Raw genomic sequence first — 21,314 nt, 5'->3', positions numbered from 1 at the left:
AACCAGACCTATATTTATCGACATGGACAGACCTTGGAAAGGTAACATTTCATGAGAAAAGCAAGCTGTAGAAGTTTAAACATAGCGTTATACCTTAAAGTTTTTAAAAGCAATATAGTATTATACATTGCAGAATCCATACTATATTCAAAAAACTCGAGGTAGATTAAAATTCTAAACGTTGAAAGGAAAACCTTAACTTTGGAGGAAAGTAAAGGAGAATACTTTCACCTTGAAACTGACCATATTAAAACATAAAACCTGAGCAGAAGAAAAGAGTTAATAAAATTAAAGAACCAGCCACAGTCTGGAAGAAGGTATTTGTAACACAGATGACTGAAAGGGGATTTTTTATAGTCTCATATATTAAAAAACAACACTTCAACCAAGAGGTAAAACATAAATAGCCCATTAGAAAACAATGAGCAAAAGGATATGAACAGTCAATGCACAGAAGAAAAAACCCAAGTGGGCAATCAACAGAGAGGAAGATGTTTAACCTCACCACTAATTAGGGAAATCCAAATGAAGGGAAAACAACAATGAGCTATCCCCTAAGGGATCAGGACATATTTTCACACCAATGTAGTTAGGAGCCAAATTGTTACAGGTGCACTCTCTGTGCCCTGGTGATCAGATGGTCCAAAGGGCTTGATCAAATATGGTGAGAAGAGTCTTCACCGAGAAGCTTTCTCCATAGTACAAGGCAAGGGCCAGCTTACGTGAGTTCTCTGATGTTCTGTGAGGTGTGCTTTCCGGCAGAAGGCTTTCCCACATTCTTGACATTCAAAAGGTCTCTCTCCTGTGTGAATTCGCTGATGTTCAATGAGGCGTACTTTCAAATAAAAGGCATTTCCGCATTCGCTACATTCATAAGGTTTCTCTCCTGTGTGAGTTTTCTGGTGTTGACGAAGAGATTTCTTCATACTAAAGATTTTTCCACATTCACTGCATTCATAGGGTTTCTCTCCTGAATGCATTCTCTGATGTTCAATGAGGCGTGCTTTGACATAGAAGGCATTACCACATTTATTACATTCATAAGGTTTCTCTCCTGTGTGAATTCGCTGATGTATCCCAAGAGATGAATGCACCCTGAAAGACTTCCCACATTCATTACATTGATAGGGTTTTTCACCTGTGTGAGTTCTCTGGTGATTATTGAGAGTCGTCTTCATTCTGAAGAATTTCCCGCACTCCTCACATTTATAGGGTTTCTCACCTGTATGAGTTCTCTGGTGTTGATTTAGGGATTTCTTTGCACGGAAGTTTTTCCCACAGTCACCACATTCATAGGGTTTCTCCCCAGTGTGAGTTCTCTGGTGTTGGGTAAGGGATATCTTAACGCAAAATTTTCTCCCACATTCACTACATTCATAGGGCTTCTCCCCTGTGTGAGTTCTCTGATGAATTGTGAGGGTTGCCTTCTCAGAAAAGGTTTTTCTACATTCAGTACATTCATAGGGTCTCTCTCCGGTGTGTGTTCTCTGATGGAGGATGAGTTGTGACTTCCTGCCAAAAGATTTCCCACATTCATTACATTCAAAAGGCTTCTCCCCTGTGTGAGTTTTATGATGAGCAATGAGGTATGATCTTGCACTAAAGGTTTTTGCACATTCACCACATTTATAGGGTCTCTCCCCCGTGTGTATTCGCAGATGTTCAGTAAGGTTTGATTTCCTGCAGTAAATTTTCCCACATTCGTGACATTCAAAGTTTTTGTCTCCTGTGTGTGCTCTTTTATGTTCAACAAAGCCCATCTTCTTGTAGAGGACTTTCCCATACCCGTTATATTCAAGAGTTTGATCTGCAGTTTGAATCTTCTGATGCTGAAGGTCGTTATCATGCCTGAGGGCACTACCCCCAACAGAACTGTTGCCACACAGCAGTGAGAGGGAGCCTTTAAAAACAAATCAGATCAGATCATTCTTTCACTCAAAACCCAACAATGGCTTTCCTTGTCACGATATAAAATTAAAGTGCTTAACATAGCCTATAGAACTCTACATAATTTGGAGCCCAGCTAACTTTCTGATATCACCTCTTCACATTCACACCACCCACCCTTAAGCCACACTGGCTTCGTTGCTATTACTGGCATATAACCCTCAGAATAGGCTTGCCACTTACTGATCTCTCTGCCCAGAATATTCAAAATCTGCATGGCTTCATCTCTTTCACGTCACTGATGTGGGAGTCGCAATGTTAATCTCACCAAACAAACTTTCCTGACCACATTCCCTAAAAGCACACATCTCATCACTCTCTAGCCTTCTTATCTTACATTGATTTTTCTTTTCACCATGAAACATTATGTCTCTTTCCATCATTTAGACTTGCAAGCTCCAGGAGAACAGAGATATTAGTTTAGTCACTGCTGGCTCCCCACACCTAGAACATGACCAACATATAGTTGACACTCATCTAAGACTTGGTGGATCATTAAATGAAAGCCTGGCAATAGAAGGCATCCAAGGCAATGGAGAGAAGGATGGCAATTGAGAATACTAAAGAGAGAGAGACTAGCTAAGAATAAATGTCTAAGATAAGGCAGGCGGGGATAGATAAGAGTGGTAAATAATCACAAAAATCAAGATAAAATAGGAGCCAGCACTTAGGTGTGTGTATGATATTGCAATGTATGATTTAGACATCTGAAGCATACAGACCTTCTGTCCTCCAGTTTTCAAAGAGCAAGGACCTCTAAATAAAGCCTGAAAAACACTGCCCAAAGATAACCCTAGATATGAATTCCTGGGCTCTTTCTCCCATTTTCCATGTCCGGTTCTTGCTCACTCACCTGTGTAACCATGGCCTGAGGATTCCTCCTCTAGTACCCACAGCTCTTCTCCTCGCTCCAACTTGAAGATCATCTCCGGTTTGGCCACGCAGAGGCCTGTTAATGGGAAATGGCACAGGACGTGGGCCAAGTTGTCTGAGCTTTAGGGCCTCTGATGGAGGAGAAAGGTGCATCTTCATGAGCTGCACAAGGAAGGGGGCCCATTTAAACCTTTCATCGGGGGAAGTGACAACAAACATACCCTTCCTGGTGCCCCAAACTGATCAATCATCTGTGACCTTGAATCTAAAACTAAAGTATCATTAAACCCTAGAAAGGGTGTACACGTTACAGCAATCAAGAAAGGAAACACATGCAAGCAGGAGTTACATAGACAACAATCCTCACCCACAGACGCCAAGTTGCTGTAGTTCTCCAGCATCACATCCTTGTGCATGGTCCTCTGAGCAGGGTCCAGTCTGTGCCACTCCTGTCGGGTAAAATCCACAGCCACATCCTCGAATGACACAGATTCCTGTAACAACAATCTGCAATGATCAGAATGGGACGCATGGAAAAGACGTGTGGGGACTAAGTCTTTCAACAGAGAACTATGGGGAAGTAATAAGAAAAACTACATCAGACACCTGGCTTTGTCTTGTTGGATATTACACTTTGCAGTGGGGAAACCCAGAACAGGCCTGCTTCTGTGTTACTTTATCAATTCATGAAGAAAAGACGACGTCCTTCTGAGTTAAAACACTGTGTGCCTGGACCTGTCCCTGTTGCTGGGGAACAAAAAGGAAAAAGATGGAGTGCCTGCTCTCAAGGAGCTCACATCCCAGTAAGGTTAACACAGCCTTGTGATGAGGTGCTACAGGAGCTTTGCTGGACGTGGGGACATCGGTACAGGGTGCAATGGGCTTTCACAAGGGAGGGAACCAGATTCCACTTTGGGTTATCAGGTTGAACTTCACTTGAAGAGATAGTGCTTTGAATTTATAAACAAGAATATCATTTCCCTCATGAATATGGGGCAATAACACAAGAAAAGGCAGGAAGACACGAAACACACATGGTGAGTTAGAGAACCACATACAGTACAGTGTGACGGGAAAATGGTGCTTCAGGCTATGATAAGATAAAGGTCTGTAGAGATGGTCAGGGGCTAGACAGTGAAGGGATTTTCAACTTTTGTTTCTATAGCTCATCAGTCTCTAAAATACTTGACTCCTTATACCATCAGGATATTTTATGACCTCCCCACAATATATTTATATTTATAAATTATACAGAAGTAGTGTCAAATGGGCGAAAGGGAGAGAATATTACTCCCAGGATAAGAGCATGAACAGCTGGGTTGAGGCTTGTGCCATATATTGATTAGCAGGACAGAAAAGACAATGGGTTGGCAGAAGGAGAAATTGAAATAAATCTTGGACCTGAGCTGGGATGTCTGTGGCACATACCAATAGAGACGTCCAGCTGGCAGGTGAGTCTGGAGCTCAGGAGAGAAGGCTAGGATAAGCCAAGGACTGGGAGCAATAGCATTTCAGCACTAGATGAAGCCACAAGAATAAACTAGACAGCTAACAGGTAACGGACCTTGAGAGAAGCACCAAGTACAGAGGCGGCGGGAACACCAATATGACATAAAGTTTGGGGGGTGGGGGAAGCTCTGTGAGGCAGAGAAAATGGGAGAGATCCTTTTGTTCTGATACAGTCCTGCCCCAAAGTAAGCCCCAGTGCCCAAGCTGCAACCATGCAGCAGCAGGCACCTCAAACTCTAAGGGAGAAAAATCCTTTTCTTTGGCCAGAGGAATAGAGTGTGGGAAGGATCCCCACTGCGTTCTTTCTAACCTCCCACCACTTAGCCCCAAAGACAAACCGGCTTACAGAAAGTGAGTGCCAGAGTGGAGAGACTAAAGCCCCAACTGTCCAGCCAGAGGACAAAGAAGGGGGATCCCTGGGAGTAGCAGTGTGGGAAAGATTAACCTAATAATATAGCTTCAAACTATGTGAAGCAAAAATGAAAGGAGAAATGGGCAAATCTACAATTCTAGCTGCCAACTTTCAATACCTCTTAGTAATAAAAGTAACTAGTAAACAGAAAATCAACAAGGATATAGAAAAACTGAACACCACTTGGGCCGGCCCGGTGGCTCAGGCAGTTGGAGCTCCATGCTCCTAACTCCAAAGGCTGCCGGTTCGATTCCCACATGGGCCAGTGGGCTCTCAAACACAAGGTTGCCGGTTCGATTCCTCGAGTCCCGCAAGGGATGGTGGGCTCTGCCCCCTGCAACTAAGATTGAACACGGCACCTTGAGCTGAGCTGCCGCTGAGCTCCCAGATGGCTCAGTTGGTTGGAGAGCGTCCTCTCAACCACAAGGTTGCCGGTTTGACTCCCACAAGGGATGGTGGGCTGTGCCCCCTGCAACTAGAAAATGGCAACTGGACCTGGAGCTGAGCTGTGCCCTCCACAACTAAGACTAAAAGGACAACAACTTGAAGCTGAATGGCACCCTCCACAACTAAGATTGAAAGGACAACAACTTGACTTGGAAAAAAGGCCTGGAAGTACACACTGTTCCCCAATAAAGTCCTGTTCCCCTTCCCAAATAAAATCTTTAAAAAAAAAGATATATATATTATATACACACACAATTTTTGTAAATAAATAAGTAAATAAAAAGAAAGAAAAAAAAGGTTAACTATGGGTACTATACAAAGTATTAACACAATGGAGCGGCCAGTTAGCTCAGTTGGATAGACCACGGTGCTCTTAACAACAAGGTTGCTGGTTCAATCCCCACATGGGCCACTGTGAGCTGTGCCCTCCACAACTAGATTGAAACAACTACTTGACGTGGAGCTGATGGGTCCTGGAAAAACGCACTTAAAATAAAATAAAAGTTTTTTTTTTTTAAAGTATTAACACAAAGGTAACTCCCAGCATAAAAATATAAACCTTCCTAATTACCAAAAAATTTAGAAGAAACACTCAATAGAGAAATACAATAAACTTAACAAATACACATAGTAATTACAACATAATTTAAAATGAGAATTGAGACAAAACATATTTGCATTATTTGTATTACCAAATAGTAATACAAATAAATGTGTATGGGCTTACCTTACCTATTAAAAAGAGAAAAGTTTTAACGTTGCCTCATAAAGCAGAAACCAACATAATGCTATATACAAGAGACATGCTTAAAACAAAGTCATTCAAAAAGGCTAAAATTAAAGAAATGGACAAAGGTTTATCAATTGAAAATATAAAGGCAGGGATTAAAATCCTGATACCAGACAGAATAAAATCTAAAAGCAATTATATGAGACAAAGTAGGACACTTTACAAAGCCCTGTCCACAATGAAGATATAACAATAAAGAAATGTGTAAATACCTATGCACAAAGTAACACAGCAAAAGCCTCTATGAAACTACAGGAATGCAAGAAGAAATAGAAACATTCTCTAACGGGAGGTTTTTAACATACCACTCACAGAATTAGACAGATTTAGTGAACAAAAATATAAATAAAAGGGCCGGTCCAGTGGTTCAGGCAGTTGGAGCTCCATGCTCCTAACGCCCAAAGGCTGCCAGTTCGATTCCCAAATAGGCCAGTGCCAGATGGCTCAGTTGGTTGGAGCACAGGCTCTCAACCACAAGGTTGCCAGTTGGACTCCCGCAAGGGATGATGGGCTGTGCCCCCTGCAAATAACAACAGCAACTGAACCTGGAGCTGAGCTGCGCCCTCCACAACTACGATTGAAACGACAGCAACTTGACTTGGAAAAGTCCCAGAAGTACACACTGTTCCCCAATAAAGTTCTGTTCCCCTTCTCCAATAAAAAAATCTTATATATATATATATATATATATATATATATATATATATATAAAATATATTATATATATATATATATATATATATATATATATATATATATATATATATATATAATGAGGGGTGGCCAGAAGGCTCAGTTGGTTAGACCGCAAGCTCTCAACAACAAGGTTGCTGGTTCAATTCCCACGTGGGATGGTGGGCTGTGCCTCCTGCAACTAAGATTGAAAACGGCAACTGTACTTGGAGCTGAGCTGCGCCCTCCACAACTAGATCGAAGGGCCACAACTTAGAGCTGATGGGCCCTGGAGAAACACACTGTTCCCCAATATTCCCCAATAAAAATAAAAAAATTATATATATATATATATATATATATATATATATATATATATATATATATATAATGATATAAAAGAACTAAACAACATAATCAATAATGTGGAACTTTCAGATATATATAGACAACACTGCACCCAGGTCATACAGAATATACTTTTTCTCAAGTGCACATGGAACATTCACAAAAATTGAGCATATACTAGGGCACAAAGAAAACAATCTCAGTAGGTTCCTTAAAATAAAAATATTACAGGCCTGCCCGGTGGCGCAGGCAATTGGAGCTCCGTGCTCCAGCTCCGAAGGCTGCCGGTTAGATTCCCATATAGGCCAGTGGGCTCTCAACCACAAGGTTGCTGGTTTGACTCCTCGACTCCCGCAAAGGATGGTGGGCTGCGCCCCCTACAACTCACAATGGCAACTGGACCTGGAGCTGAGCTGCGCCCTCCACAACTACGACTGAAAGGACAACAACTTGACTTGGAAAAAAAATCCTGGAAGTACACACTATTTCCCAGTAAAGTCCTGTTCCCCTTCCCTCACCAAAACAAAAACTTAAAAAAATAAAAAACAAAATAAAAATAAAAATATTACAAACAACACTGATCACAATCAATTAAGAAATTTGAAAATTAGAAATTGACAAGCTGATTATAAAATGCATATGGAAATTAAAAGGACCTAGAATAGCCAAAGCACTTTTGAAAAAGGGAAAAAGAGTTACATTACCTAATTTCGAGACTCATAAAAGTTACAGTTCTCAAGACAGTGTGGTATTTTTGTAAAGATATGTATGAGACAAAATAGTTTAGAAAGACCTACACATATATGGCCAATTGAAGTCTGACAAGGTGTCAAAGATATTCAGTGGGGAAAGGATACTCTTTTCAATAAATGGATCTGGAACAATTGGATAGTCATAGCCAAAAAGACTTCAGAGTTCTGGAAGAATAATTACTGAACTGTTAAACCTAAGATGATCTCCAGAAGGCGAGATTATAAGGAATTTTCAAATTAAAAATTTTATGTTTCTGATCATTTAGTTAAGGTAGTGTCTATCAGTTTTCTCCATTATAAAATTTCCAATTTTACCTATGTAATTAATGAGTAATCTGTGGGGACATACCTTGAGACTACATAAATATTTTGTTCCTCATTAAACTTTCAACCAATAGCTTTGGCATCCACTAATGATTCTTGCTTGGCTCAATTATTATTACAATGGTTGCAAAATGGTTATTTTTCTATCTCTATCATTCTTTACACATTAGTAATTGTCATTAGACCTTAAGGAAGAGTTTTCCCTTCTTTCTTGTTCATTTATTTATTATGGACTCATGATTTTTCTTAGTCTCTAACCAGGCTCAACATCCATCTGGGGACCCAAGGCCATACGCACATGCGTGGGTAAAATGGCCGGGGATAGAGAAGAAAATTTTCTGGGACTCTTTGACACCAAAGAATAATGCACTGTGATTCCCAAATCTGTTGGTGAAGTCCTAACAGGGGCCATGGTTAGATTGGTAGGATATAGCGATGCAACAGCTGACAGAATTAAAGTGAGAGTTGGATGAAAATGGGAATGTTTGAATGGACTTTATGTGAAATGGTTACATCTCCTTCACGTAAATGTATTCCTGAGATGGATATTATGTCTAACTGGAGAACACTTCTCCAATCTAGTTTTGTAAAACAGAAGGAATATAAATTCACCCTTTCACCAGTGTTAATTGTGCATGATAAATGAGAATCTTTAGAATTGCCCAAGCCCGTGCACGTTATTTTGAAGCAGTATAGAATATATGGTGGACAAAAAGAGATTACCACTTTAATTAATGACATGTTAGATGCTGGAGTTCAGGTCCAACAATTTCTCTTAGAATAGCCCCGTGTGGCCCATGAAAAAGGTGGGTGGCGCAGGGAGACTAACGAGGCTTAAATAAATTAGTTTTGCCTGTAGCATCAGTAGTTCCTGATATGGTTCAACAGTGAAAAAAATACAGGAAGCTAAAGGAGACTGGTTCTCAGCACTGATCTAGCAAATGCTTTGTTCTCTATCTCAATATTGGAAAACAGTCAACTGCAGTTTGCTTTCACGTGGGACGAATCCCAATTTACATTTCCTGTACTGCCACGGTGTGATGTGAATTCACCAGCTGTCATAATTCAACTGTCATAATTTGGTTAGAAGGGATTTGGACTTGATGCAGGTCCAAAGTATAGTAATACACTACATTGATGGTATCATGATAATATCAGAAACTGAAGCTCAAGCTAGGCTGACTTAAATGCAATAGTGACACACATGATCAATAGAGGCTAGGCGATAAATTCAACAAAAATCCAGGGGCCCACTCAAATGGTGAATTCGTAAGAATACCCTGTGCAGGAGCCACCCATGACACTCCAAACACAACAAAAAATGAATTGCTGTTGTTACCTACCTCTGGTACTAAGCAAGAAACAGCACCGGGTCAGGTTACTTGGATTATGCAGGATGCATATTCCACATCTACCGCTACTGCTACTGCTAGCTCCTCTTCATAAAACTACATGAAAGAAGGCCATATTTGAATAAGGCCCTGAAAAAAAGTAAGCTATGTCTGAACTGCAAAAAGCAATAGTTCTCTTGATGCCTTGAGCCCTTATGATCCACACTTAGGTATCATTTTCAAAGTGTGTGCAACTTGTACTAACGAAGATGTGAGCCTGGTAGGCTCATGACCAAAATGACCATGGTAACAGTGGAGGTTATGTACGGACTCAACAACATGGACTTTCTGTCACCAAGGGTGACCTGGCTACAGCCACAGCAGAGGGCCCATTGTGCCAGCAGCAAAGACCAACACTGATATGCCACCATTCCCCAGAGTGACCAGCCAGCTATCGGGTGGCAGGTTGATTCCACTGGACAGCTTCCATCACAGAAGGGGCAGCAAATTGTTCTTACAGGAATAGACAGTTACTCTGGGTATGGATTTGCCTTCCTTACGTACAATGCTTCCACCAAACCTATTATCTGCGGCCTTACAGAATGCCTTATCCACCATCACGGTATTCCACACTGCATTGCTTCTGATCAAGGAACTCACTTCACAACAAATGAAATGCAGCAATGGGTCCATGCTCATGAAATTCACTTGTCTTACCATGTTCCCCAACATCCTGAAGCAGCTGGCTTGACAGAATGGTGAAATGGCCTTCTGAAGACTGTTAGGCCTGTGGGACAAGATGGAGTTACTGCAGGTCCTGAAGCACGGGCTGCAGCAGGTCAGAGGCCACGGTGGCTTCCGCGACTATATACAAATCTTCTTCAGGGCAAATCCTGTTGGTACATTAGTGGGAGGAAGACCAATATGGAAACAAATACTATGAAGACAACAAACAGTTTTTTGGCTGTCACTGATGGGCTATACACATACCGTGTTTCCCTGAAAATAAGACGGGGTCTTATATTAATTTTTGCTCCAAAAGACGCATTAGGGCTTATGTTCAGGGGATGTCCTCCTGAAAAAGCATGCTAGGGCTTATTTTCTGGTTAGGTCTTATTTTCGGGGAAACATGGTAGTGTTTTCGGGGAAACATGGTAGGGTTTTCAGGGAAACATATCCCCTCTTCTCCGCAGGGGATATGTTCCAACACCCCCAGTGGATGCCTGAAACCATGAATAATACCAAATCCTATATGTACTGTTTTTTCCTATAATACATACCTATGATAAAGTTTGATTTATAAATTAGACACAATAAGAGTTAATAACAATAATAAAATAGAACAATTATAACAATATACTGTATGTAATCAAAGTTATGTGAATGTGGTCTCTCTCAACATATTGTACTGTACTCTCACCTTTTCATTCAGAGGAAGCACTTCACGACTTCTCTTTGGCATATCTGAATTGCCAGCACTTTGGGCCATTATTAAGTAAAATAAGGGTGAACTGAACACAAGTGTGATAACGATACTGGGATAGTTAATCTGATGGCTACTAAGTGACTAACGCGTGGAAGCACATACAGCGTGGAGACGTCTCAGGTGGGATGGAGCAAAACGGCAAGAGATTTCATCCCGCTGCTCAGAATGGTGCACAATTTATAACTTATGAATTGTTTACTGCTGGAATTTTCTCTTTTATATTTTCAGAGTGCTGTTGATGATAGGGAACTGAAACTGCAGAGAGGGAAATCGCGGATAAGGGGACACAACTGAAAAACCGAAATGAATGGCACAGACACATTCTGGGATGTGGATGGAAGCGTGTTGCCCCCTGAATGGCACTGTTGGCTTCACTTTATGTCCGATGACTCCTCCAACGACCAAACCACCTACTGCTCATAAATTCATTTGGACAAACCATAAATTCAATATGAGTGCCGCTCCAGAACAATATGTACCTTATTCCACCACCAGGAAGAAGATTCAGGAGTGGGTCCCACCTCAAACTTCTTGTAAGCAAAGACAATGGAAAACAACTTAAACGTAAAATATGGGGTTTTTCATGTAATTGCACTTTTACTGCTTACTACCAACTTGATTAAAATTGTTTGATTAAGCAAAAAAAAAAAAAAAAAAAAAAAAAAGACTTGGTTACAGTGCCAGCTAGATGTTACCGTGTTTCCCCGAAAATAAGACCTAGCTGGACAATCAGCTCTAATGTGTCTTTTGAAGCAAAAGTTAATATAAGACCCGGTCTTATTTTACTATAATGTAAGACTGGGTCATAACATAACATAACATAACATAACATAACATAACATAACATAACATAACACTGGGTCTTACATTAATTGTTGCAGAGCTGATTGTCCAGCTAGGTCCTATTTTCGGGGAAACATGGTAGTATCTTGCAGGACTGGAGCAATGTCCTCCAGGGTGCTATACAGCCACTGAATCAGCATCTAATATATGGTGCTGCTTCTCCCATAGACAGGAGTCACGGGTCCAGAATTCAAGGGGTGGAAACGGGAATGGCACCACTTACTATTACCCCTAATGATCAACTAGCAAAGTTTTTACTTCCCATCTCTGTGACCTCATGCTCTGCTGGTGTAGAGGTCTTAGTTCCAACGAGAGGAATGCTTCCACCAGGAGACATAATAGCAATTCCACTGAACTGGAAGCTAAGGCTGCCACCCAGCCACTTTGGGCTCCTCATGCTTTTAAAAAAATTTTTATAAGAGTTTATTTGAACCAAACTGCCTGGAAGCAATATCTCTAATGCTCTGTGGCTCCTCATACCTTTAAATCCATAGGCAAAAAGGGGAGTTAACATACTGGCTGGGGCGGTTATCCTGACTACTAACGGGAGATTGGGCTGCTGCCACACAATGCAGGTAAGGGAGTATATTCCTGGAATATTTACAAGGTCCGTTAAGGCATACTCCCGTGCCCTGTGATTAAAGTAAATGGAAAACTACAACAACCCAACTCAGGCAGGACTATTAATAGCCCAGACCCTGCAAGAATGAAGGTTTGGGTCATCCCACTATGTAAAGAACCACAACCAGCTGAGGTGCTTGCAAAGGGAATATGGAATGCGCAGTAGAAGAAAGTACTTATAAATACCAGCTATGACCACATAACCAGTTGCAGACATGAGAACTGTAATTTTGCGTCTTTCTTCCTTATTTTATTATGAATGTGTACATAACAAATATTTTTGTTTTGTTCCCTCTCTCATCCTCTTATCATCTAACAAAATCTATTAATAAGAGTTAACTTTAAGTCACCGTATTTAAGTGTATCAAGGAGAAGAGTGAACATCACTCAATGACTTTACATCCTCTTCTGTGGAAAGAGCCCGTTTTCGGTTGTACACATTGTAGTTGTATCATGTTAGGCAGAAGGGTAACCTTGTTATTGTCTCTACTAGGAGATTAAGTATGACTTAAGAAGATGCGTGTGGGTGCCAAGTTGAGAAGGGGTAGACTGTGATGTGTCAAGTGAGCTACTTACAGTCCCTGGTTAATCAAACATTAATCTAATTATTGCTGTGAAGGTGTTTTGTAGATGGGACTAACATATACCATTAGTTGACTTTAGTAGATTATCCTTGATCATCTCGGTGGGTCTCATGCGATCAGTTAAAAGGCCTTAAGAGCAATGGGATTCCACCTACGGATGGCAACGTCAAATCCTGCCTGAAAGTTTCCAGCCTGCCCTTCCTGATAGCCTGCCCTATGGATTCTGGATTTACTTGACAGCTCGCACAATCACGTAATCTAATTATTTGCAATAGGTCTCTTAATGTGTGTGTATATACATATATCCCCTACTGGCTCTACTTCTCTGGTAGAACCCTGACTGATATAGAGTACCCAGTGGAGCTTTAATCCAATGATAAGTGTCCTTATAAGACATAGATACGGAAGACAGACACAGAGAAGAGGATCGTGTGAAGACAGAGGCAGAGATGGTAGTAATGTAGTCACAAGCCAAGGAACACCTTGAACGACTAGAAGTTAGAAGAGGCAAGAAGGGATTCTCCCCTAGAGCCTTCAGAGGGACCATGGCTCTGCCAAAACCTCACTCTCCAACTTCTATCCTCTAGAACTATGAGAAAACAAACTTTTGTTGCTTAAAGTCACCACGTTTTTGGTCATTAGTTATGGCAGACCTGGAAACTAACACAAATTTTACTGGGAAGTGAAGTAATACTATAATAAATACCTAAAAATGTGGAAGTGGCTTTGGCTTGGGATAATGTGTAGAATCTGGGAGAATTTTGAGGCATGTGACAGAAAAGGCCTAAATTGCCTTGAAGAGACTATTGGAAGAAGGATGGACATGAGAGGCACTGTTGCAGCTCGAAAGGAAGTGAGGAAGAGAGTAGGGGAAGCTTCTGTCATCTTAGAGGGTATGTGTATCATCATGAGCATAGAAATATGAACATTACAGGTGCTTCTGGTGAGATTCCAGATGAAAATAAGGAACATGTTATTGGAAAGTGGAGGAAAAACTATCCTTGTTATATCGTAGCAAAAAACTTGATAGTATTGTGTTCTACAGTTGTGAGGAAAGTAGAACTTGTAAGGAATGAACTTGGCTACTTAGCTGAGAGATTTTCAAGCAAAGTGTTGAAGATGTGGCCTGGTTTTGTCTTGCTGCTTATAGTAAACGGTGAGACAAAAGAAACATATTGAATAAGGAGCTATTAAGCAAAAAGGAACCAATACTTGACGATTTCAGAGATTCTCAGCCTACCCACATTGTAAAGAATGCTTAAAATTAGAAAATTCACTGTTCAGAACTAGTGCTATGGAGAGAAAGCCAAGAGTTTGGCTAGACAATGTTTCCTGAAGGGTTAGGTGTGTGACTCATGGATCCACTGAACCATTTCAGCAGAATCTAGGAACAGGGATGAGATTATCCAGTAAAGATCTATAAGGTTCCTCTTGTCTAATGGGGGCCGACACAGGAGAACCACAAGGCTTTTGAGAATGTTATATGTGTAGAAACACTGCAAACTTGAACTGAGAAGGATGGATACAAGACAAAATAAGAAAAGGCTATTAGGCTTCTAAAATTTTACAGGTAGAAAATTGTCTGGTAGAACGACCTAGCTATGAACATATGTTACCTTGCAAGAAAAAGGAAGAATGACTTCAAGGGCAGAGTCTTGGGTACAAAGTCAGAGGGGGGAGGTGCAGGCCCAGAGGCAGAAGCCAATGGAGCAGTAGGCAGTGCAGGGGTGGAATGTGTTGCCACAGGTCACAAAGATGGAGCCACCACAGGCCAAGAGGGCAGAGACACAGAGAATTATTTTCAGGCCTTGAATAAGGATGTAACTGTGAACAAAACTAACTCCATCTTTGCGTCACTGATTTCTTTTCTATTCAAGTGTTTTGCGCTGTTAACTTGGACCAACCTCACTGTTCTCAGCCAGCATACCAAAGCCTTATAGTTAATGATTACCAGTGTTCTTTAAACCTACACAATGCAGCTGTACAGGTTTTTTTCAGTAACAGCCAGAAAGGCATGACAACCGAGATAAATATCAAACTGGTGCTAGCATCAATTCTAAAAAGTCATCTATCACAAGACCACCAGGAGGTAAGGTTCCTGGCACACAATACATTCTTTGTCCCTTTGTCTTGTCAATCATTAATACCTAAGCTATACTATAAAACATGTATTGTAACAGCAGTCTGATAGCAGAGAATATTTGTGCAGACAGCTGAGTCATCTGTTCGCTCCAACCCTATTCCTGTAAGTAACTTACCTTATAATAAACTCTTTTTTTTTTTTAAATTAAGCACCTTATTCTTTTTTTTTTAAAGATTTTATTGGGGAAGGGGAACAGGACTTTATTGGGGAACAGTGTGTACTTCCAGGACTTTTTCCCAAGTCAAGTTGTTGTCCTTTCAATCTTAGTTGTGGAGGGTGCAGCTCAGCTCCAGGTCCAGTTGCCATTGCTAGTTGCAGGGGGGGGGAGCCCATCATCCCTTGCAGGAATCGAGGAATTGAACTGGCAACATTGTGGTTGGGAGCCCACTGGCCCATGTGGGAATCGAACCAGCAGCCTTCGGAGTTAGGAGCATGAAGCTCTAACTGCCTGAGCCACCGGGCCAGCCCCATAAACTCTTGTTATGATCTATGGAGTTGCCTGCATTGTTTTTCAGTCTCCAGAAACCCTCTCATTAACAGCAGCCACTACACCAGTGCTCCATGCTGACACCTTCAAACCTAATGGAATTGCCATGCTGAATTTTAAACTTGCTTGGAACCAATGACCCCTGTATTCCTTCCAATTTCTCCCTTTTTGAATGGGAATGTCTATCTTATACCTGCTCCACCATTGTAGTTTAGAACCAGATAACTTGTTTTCTACTTTCACAGATTCACAGATGGAAAGAGAGTTTGCCCCAGGATGGATCATTCCTAGAGTCTCACTCCATTCATACCTGACTTAGATTATTTAAATAATAAGATTTAGGGCTTTCTGAGCTGATGATACTTAGATGAGATTTGGGACTTAGAATTGATGCTATAATGGGTTAAGATTTGGAAGGATGTTGGAATGTGATGAATTTATTTTGCACATGGGACAAACATGAATTTGGGGACCAGAGGATGGGCTGTAATGCGTTGAATGGTGGTCCCTAAAAAATATGTCCAGGGCGGCCAGATGGCTCAATTGGTTAGAGTGCAAGTTCTGAACACCAGGGTTGCCAGTTTGATTCCCACATGGGCCACTGAGCTGCACCCTCCACAACCAGATCGAAGACAACAAGCTGCCGCTGAGCTTCCAAAGGGGCAGCCGGATGGCTCAGCTGGTTAGAGCGCAAGCTCTCAACAACAAGGTTGTTGGTTCAATTCCCTCATGGGATGGTGGGCTGAGCCCCCAGCAACTAAAGATTGAAAATGGCGACTGGACTTGGAGCTGAGCTGCGCCCTCCTCAACTAGACTGAAGGTCAACGACCTGGAACTGATGGGCCCTGGAGAAACACACTGTTCCCCAATATTCCCCAATAAATTAAAAAAAAAACACTGTTTTCTTAGAAAAAAATATATATATATGTCCACATGTTAACACCCAGACTCTGTGAATGTTACCTTATTTGGGAAAAGGATCTTTGCATATGTTGTTAAGGATCTTGAATTGAGATCATCCTGAATTACCTGGGTGAACCCTAAATCCAATGACAATTGTCCGTCCTTATAACAGACAGAAGAGGAGAGGGGAGTGAGATGTGGTTCCCAGGCACCATTCAGGTCGCCATCACATTGGCCAAGAGGAGCAGCATGGTCTTCATGGTGTTCATGGCAGGTGATGGTGAGCAGTCTACACAGATGGCTGCAAGTTGGGAAGATAACAAAGTGACAGAAGCATCCTCAAACAGTTCTGTTGCTATTAAAATCAATACCAAAAGATGCACTCACTAAAAGTTGAAACATCAGTTGCAAATGGGAACCAGTCAGAAAGTTTAGTCTGTTTCAGCCCTCATTTGAACCCAATAGCACTTCTAAAAACTCTCAGTCCAGAGTTTGTGATACACCACTCACCTTTCCTGATACAAAGTCGTACGCTTAAACAGAAAGAGGAAGTTCAGGACATGTCACTCTCTCAGAAGCCTAGTTGATGTTCAAATCAGAGACCTACCCAGAACCTCAGTGACACAGAGAAAAAAAAAAACATTTAAAGAAAAGTGAAAGAACAAAGAAAGGTTAAGAAGGAAATTGAGGAGGAAAATTGAAAAAGAAATGTTGGATATTAAAAAAAAGCAAGAAATGTTGACAAACAGAATGTAAGAAGAGCAAAGAAACAGAAAAGGCAGAAGACAGGGCAGCTCAAGGCCATATAAAACAGCAGACTGCATTGAACCATGCAGAGAGTGCGGCTTGTTTTACAAAGACAGAGGAAAAAGTAGAAGGTACCAAAGCTGTTGCTCTGCTGAAAACAGGCAAAAATAGAATTTAAGAGGGAACCTAATGCAAGAGAAACCTTCTTGATGGGTCTTCCTTCACAAATCAGTTCCCTATATATGCTTAAGAAAAAGCACGGCGGTTTGCTACACGGAAGGAAGACCAATCACGCGTACATCCATGATGCACTCTTCCAGTGGAAACATATGGACACTTTTGGGGACAGAACTTTATCCAGGCCTTGTCATTTGGATATTGGTTAGCAGTTTCTTAATTAGTAATGCTCTTCCTGCACAGACTTCTTTGATAACAGCAACAGAACTCGCAAATTGTGCACCAGCTAAGCAACTCAGAAAAAAAGAGAACCAGCCAGAAGAGTACTGGAAAAGCATGGGGAAGACTTCAAAAGGGAAAAGAAGGTAGATTAAGGACTCAAGATGATTGAGAAGATAAATTCTATTCCACAGATATAGTGAGACTACTACAATATGTGCAATAATCATTACTTCTTTTATGATTTAATTCAACAAAAATTCTACGGGGGAAGTAGGACTGCTTTATGTTTTCTAACTAATCTATATTTTAAAGTGTCTCTTTAATCCTGCTTAGGGGGTGTAGATTAAAACTGTACCTCAGAAAGGTCAAAAGATAAAGTAAATGGCTGGGAAGTACTTGCATGTGGCAACCACCTGCTAGAAGCTTCAAGAGTCTAAAGGTCTGACACGACTTCCCTCCATTAGCGTTTTATGCCGTATTTCATGTAACTCATTATCCCTATGCTCTCAGGTGGCATGTTTTCTTAAAACTCTTAAGCCCACACAAAGTAACTAGCATATCACAGTAATCTGACTCTGGGTCAGATGTATTAATTAACCAGTCAGATGATAATTTATATTTAGTCTTTCTCTTATCACTTGACTGCAAGCAAAATCTTATAGTAGTTATAATATTTTCACAGAGAAAAATGGCCACCGACGTGTACAGTAGCACTTACGATAGGCTGTAATTGAAGACATTGTTTCCAACATCCTTATTAAGATCTATCGAAAGATTTGTTTTTCAAAGTTTATTTTTCAGTTTTCTTTTCAACTTTTATTTATTTAAGTGTGTTTTTCCAGGACCCATCAGCTCCAAGTCAAGTAGTTGTTTTAATCTAGTTGCAGGGGGCACAGCTCACAATGGCCCATGTGGGGATCGAACAGGCAACCTTGTTGTTAAGAGCACCGTGCTGTAACCCACTGAGCTAACCGGCCGTCCCCTACCAAAAGATTTCTTGACCCTCAAGTAACAGGAAACCTTTGCTACAGAGGAATTATTGGTTTCTCTGTGGTTGCATTGTAACTCACATGTCCGATTGCACTTCTTACTCTGTTATGTCTTCTCAGACATCAGAGATAAATCTAGACTTCAATGTTTCTAGCTACTAGGAATGTTGACCAGCATGCTTCTAAAACTTGTGTTGATATTTTATTTTTTGTACTTCCTTTTATCCTAATATTTATCTACTTATACTTAAAAACTTCCTAAAAACCACGGGAAAACAAAGGCAACATGCAAATAAATGCAAAATAAAAACTGACTGGGGATGTGGGCATTTCTAACTCATCTTTGGAGTCTCTGGGAAGCAAGAGTTGGGGAGGGGTAGAGTACTGATAATAAGGAAAAAGGTGCCATGCATGGCTCGGAATCATCAGCCTCCAAACACTATTACCGTGTAGACAGTGAAAAGGAACAATTTTCACTGTCATCCACTGAATTCCTTATACTTTAGTGATCCGTCTCCTGTGACACAAAAATTCAATTTCTAGAAAAATATCTTTAACAGATAATCATGGATGTGCCAGGGGTGGCCAATGGCTCAGTTGGTTAGAGCGCGAGCTCTGAACAAAAGGGTTGCCGGTTCGATTCCCACATGGGTGAGTGAGCTGCACCCTCCACAACTAGATTGAAGAATAACTACTTGGAGCTGATGGGCGCTGGAGAAACACACTGTCCCCCAATATTCCCCAATAAAATTTATAAAATAAAAGAAAAACAATAATAACCACCTTACTTAAGCCAAGCATCATGGAAAAAACTGTGGGTCCCAACTCCATCCCATGAACAAAAGCCAAGTGAGGACCATACACTTTCACTCTGGTCTGGCTGTAACATGATGCTAAACTTTACACAACACTGGGGTGATATCTCAAAAGACTGAGGAGCTAAGGCTTATCCCTTCTGGGCAGTAATGAGGCTCCTCACTTAGTGCTGACAGTGGAGAAACCATGGGGAGCCTGGACTTCCACCCCAAATCAGCAGCAATGAGGCATCTGTCCTCCATCATGCTGGAGTCGTGTCAGAGGAGGCATGCAGGAGTCAGAACTTTCACCACCGCCAAGGAGTAGCAAGGCTAAGCCCCCAACCCCGCATGGTGTCAGTGGAGGTAATGGGGAGCAGTAATTAGGCACTCCTACTGTTCCCACCCAGGGAGGACTCAAGGGAGACATAGTGAAAAGCTGGAATTCCGCCTGTGCCCAGAAGTAGTGAGCTCTCCACAATGGATGTCAAGGAAAGCCAAATGGGAAACCTGGACTTCTTTCCCCACCTACCATGTTTCCCCGAAAATAAGACCTAGCCGGACAATCAACTCTAATGTGTCTTTTGGAGCAAAAATTAATTAAGACACCCCCCCAGTCTTATACTAATTTTTGCTCCAAAAGACGCATTAGAGTTCATTGTCCGGCTAGGTCTTATTTTGGGGGAAACATAGTATTAGTAATGAAGTGGTGCCCTACCTTCCCCAGCTGCAGTGAAGTCAGAGGAAACCAACTAAAATCGCTTTAAATAAGAACCAGATTCTCATAACTTAATACTAAAAATGTCTAGGTTTCAATTGAGAATCAGTCATATCAAGAACCAGAAAAATCTCAAACTCAATGAATAAAAAAGGTACCGAGACTGAGATGATAGATATAATTATCCAACAAAGATTTTGAATCAGCCATCACCAAAATGCTTCAACAAGCATGTCTCAGCAAAAAGACATAGACAGGGTTGGCCCCGTGGCTCAGGCGGTTAGAGCTCCACGCTCCTAACTCTGAAGGCTGCCGGTTCGATTCCCACATGGGCCAGTGGGCTCTCAACCACAAGGTTGCCAGTTCAACTCCTCGAGTCCCGCAAGGGATGGTGGGCCGCGCCCCCTACAACTAAGATTGAACACGGCACCTTGAGCTGAGCTGCCTCCCGGATGGCTCAGTTGGTTGGAGCGCGTCTTCTCAACCACAAGGTGGCCGGTTCGATTCCCGTAAGGGATGGTGGGCTGTGCCCCCTGCAACTAGCAACAGCAACTTGACCTGGAGCTGAGCTGCGCCCTCCACAACTAAGACTGAAAAGACAACAACTTGAAGCTGAACAGCACCCTCCACAACTAAGATTGAAAGGACAACAACTTGACTTGGAAAAAAGTCCTGGAAGTACACACTGTTCCCCAATAAAGTCCTGTTCCCCTTCCCCAATAAAAGACATAGACAATACAAAGATGACCCAAATGGAAATTTCAGATATGAAAAATACAATAACCAAAATAAAAAACTCAATGGATGGCCTCAACAACAGAACACAGGGGACAGAGGAAAGAATCAGTGAAATGGAACACAGAAGAATAGAAGTTACCCAATCAAAATAACATAGACAAAATTGACTGGAAAAAAGGTGCCTCAGGGACCTGTGGGACTCTAACAAAAGAACCAATATTCCTGTCATCAGAAAACAGGAAGCAGAGAAGAGGATGGAATAATGGAATGTTATTCAGCCATAAAAAAGAAGGCAATCCTGCCATTTGCGACATTATGGATGGATCTTGAGGGCATTATGCTAATTGAAAAAAATCAAAGACAACCACCATATGATCTCACTTATATGTGGAATCTAAAACAAAAACGCCAAACACATAGATATAGAGAACAGCAGATTGGTGGTGAGAGGGCAAAA

At 41.4% G+C, this 21,314-nt stretch overlaps 1 protein-coding gene and 2 pseudogenes across 12 annotated transcripts in view; 2 read left to right on the top strand and 1 right to left on the bottom strand.

The window, feature by feature from the left end:
* Positions 1-21,314, bottom strand: part of ZNF157 (zinc finger protein 157) — a 73,556-nt gene that overhangs the window by 11,431 nt on the left and 40,811 nt on the right. For 5 of the 12 annotated variants that reach the window (XM_074324021.2, XM_074324022.2, XM_074324020.2 and 2 more), the window contains exons 3-6: positions 10,123-10,192; positions 3,188-3,314; positions 2,801-2,896; positions 723-1,900 (exon numbers count right to left, since the gene is read on the bottom strand). In XM_074324021.2, the coding sequence (XP_074180122.2) occupies positions 723-1,900; positions 2,801-2,896; positions 3,188-3,314; positions 10,123-10,192 (1,471 nt within the window). Of the gene's footprint in view, positions 1-722; positions 1,901-2,800; positions 2,983-3,187; positions 3,568-9,417; positions 9,523-10,122; positions 10,299-16,598; positions 16,763-21,314 lie in introns of those variants that run through there. The other 7 variants (XM_074324028.2, XM_074324027.2, XM_088794888.1 and 4 more) reach the window with 7 other exon arrangements.
* Positions 10,205-12,262, top strand: LOC109437481 (NADH dehydrogenase [ubiquinone] 1 alpha subcomplex subunit 12 pseudogene; annotated as a pseudogene).
* LOC141569705 (UBX domain-containing protein 4 pseudogene) lies at positions 16,668-18,280 on the top strand (annotated as a pseudogene).

This window comes from Rhinolophus sinicus, chromosome 18, assembly GCF_057876585.1.
Source record: "Rhinolophus sinicus isolate RSI-liver-muscle chromosome 18, RSI-T2T, whole genome shotgun sequence".
NCBI classification, from domain to species: Eukaryota; Metazoa; Chordata; class Mammalia; order Chiroptera; family Rhinolophidae; genus Rhinolophus; species Rhinolophus sinicus.
This window is presented reverse-complemented; position numbering and strand designations above follow the sequence as displayed.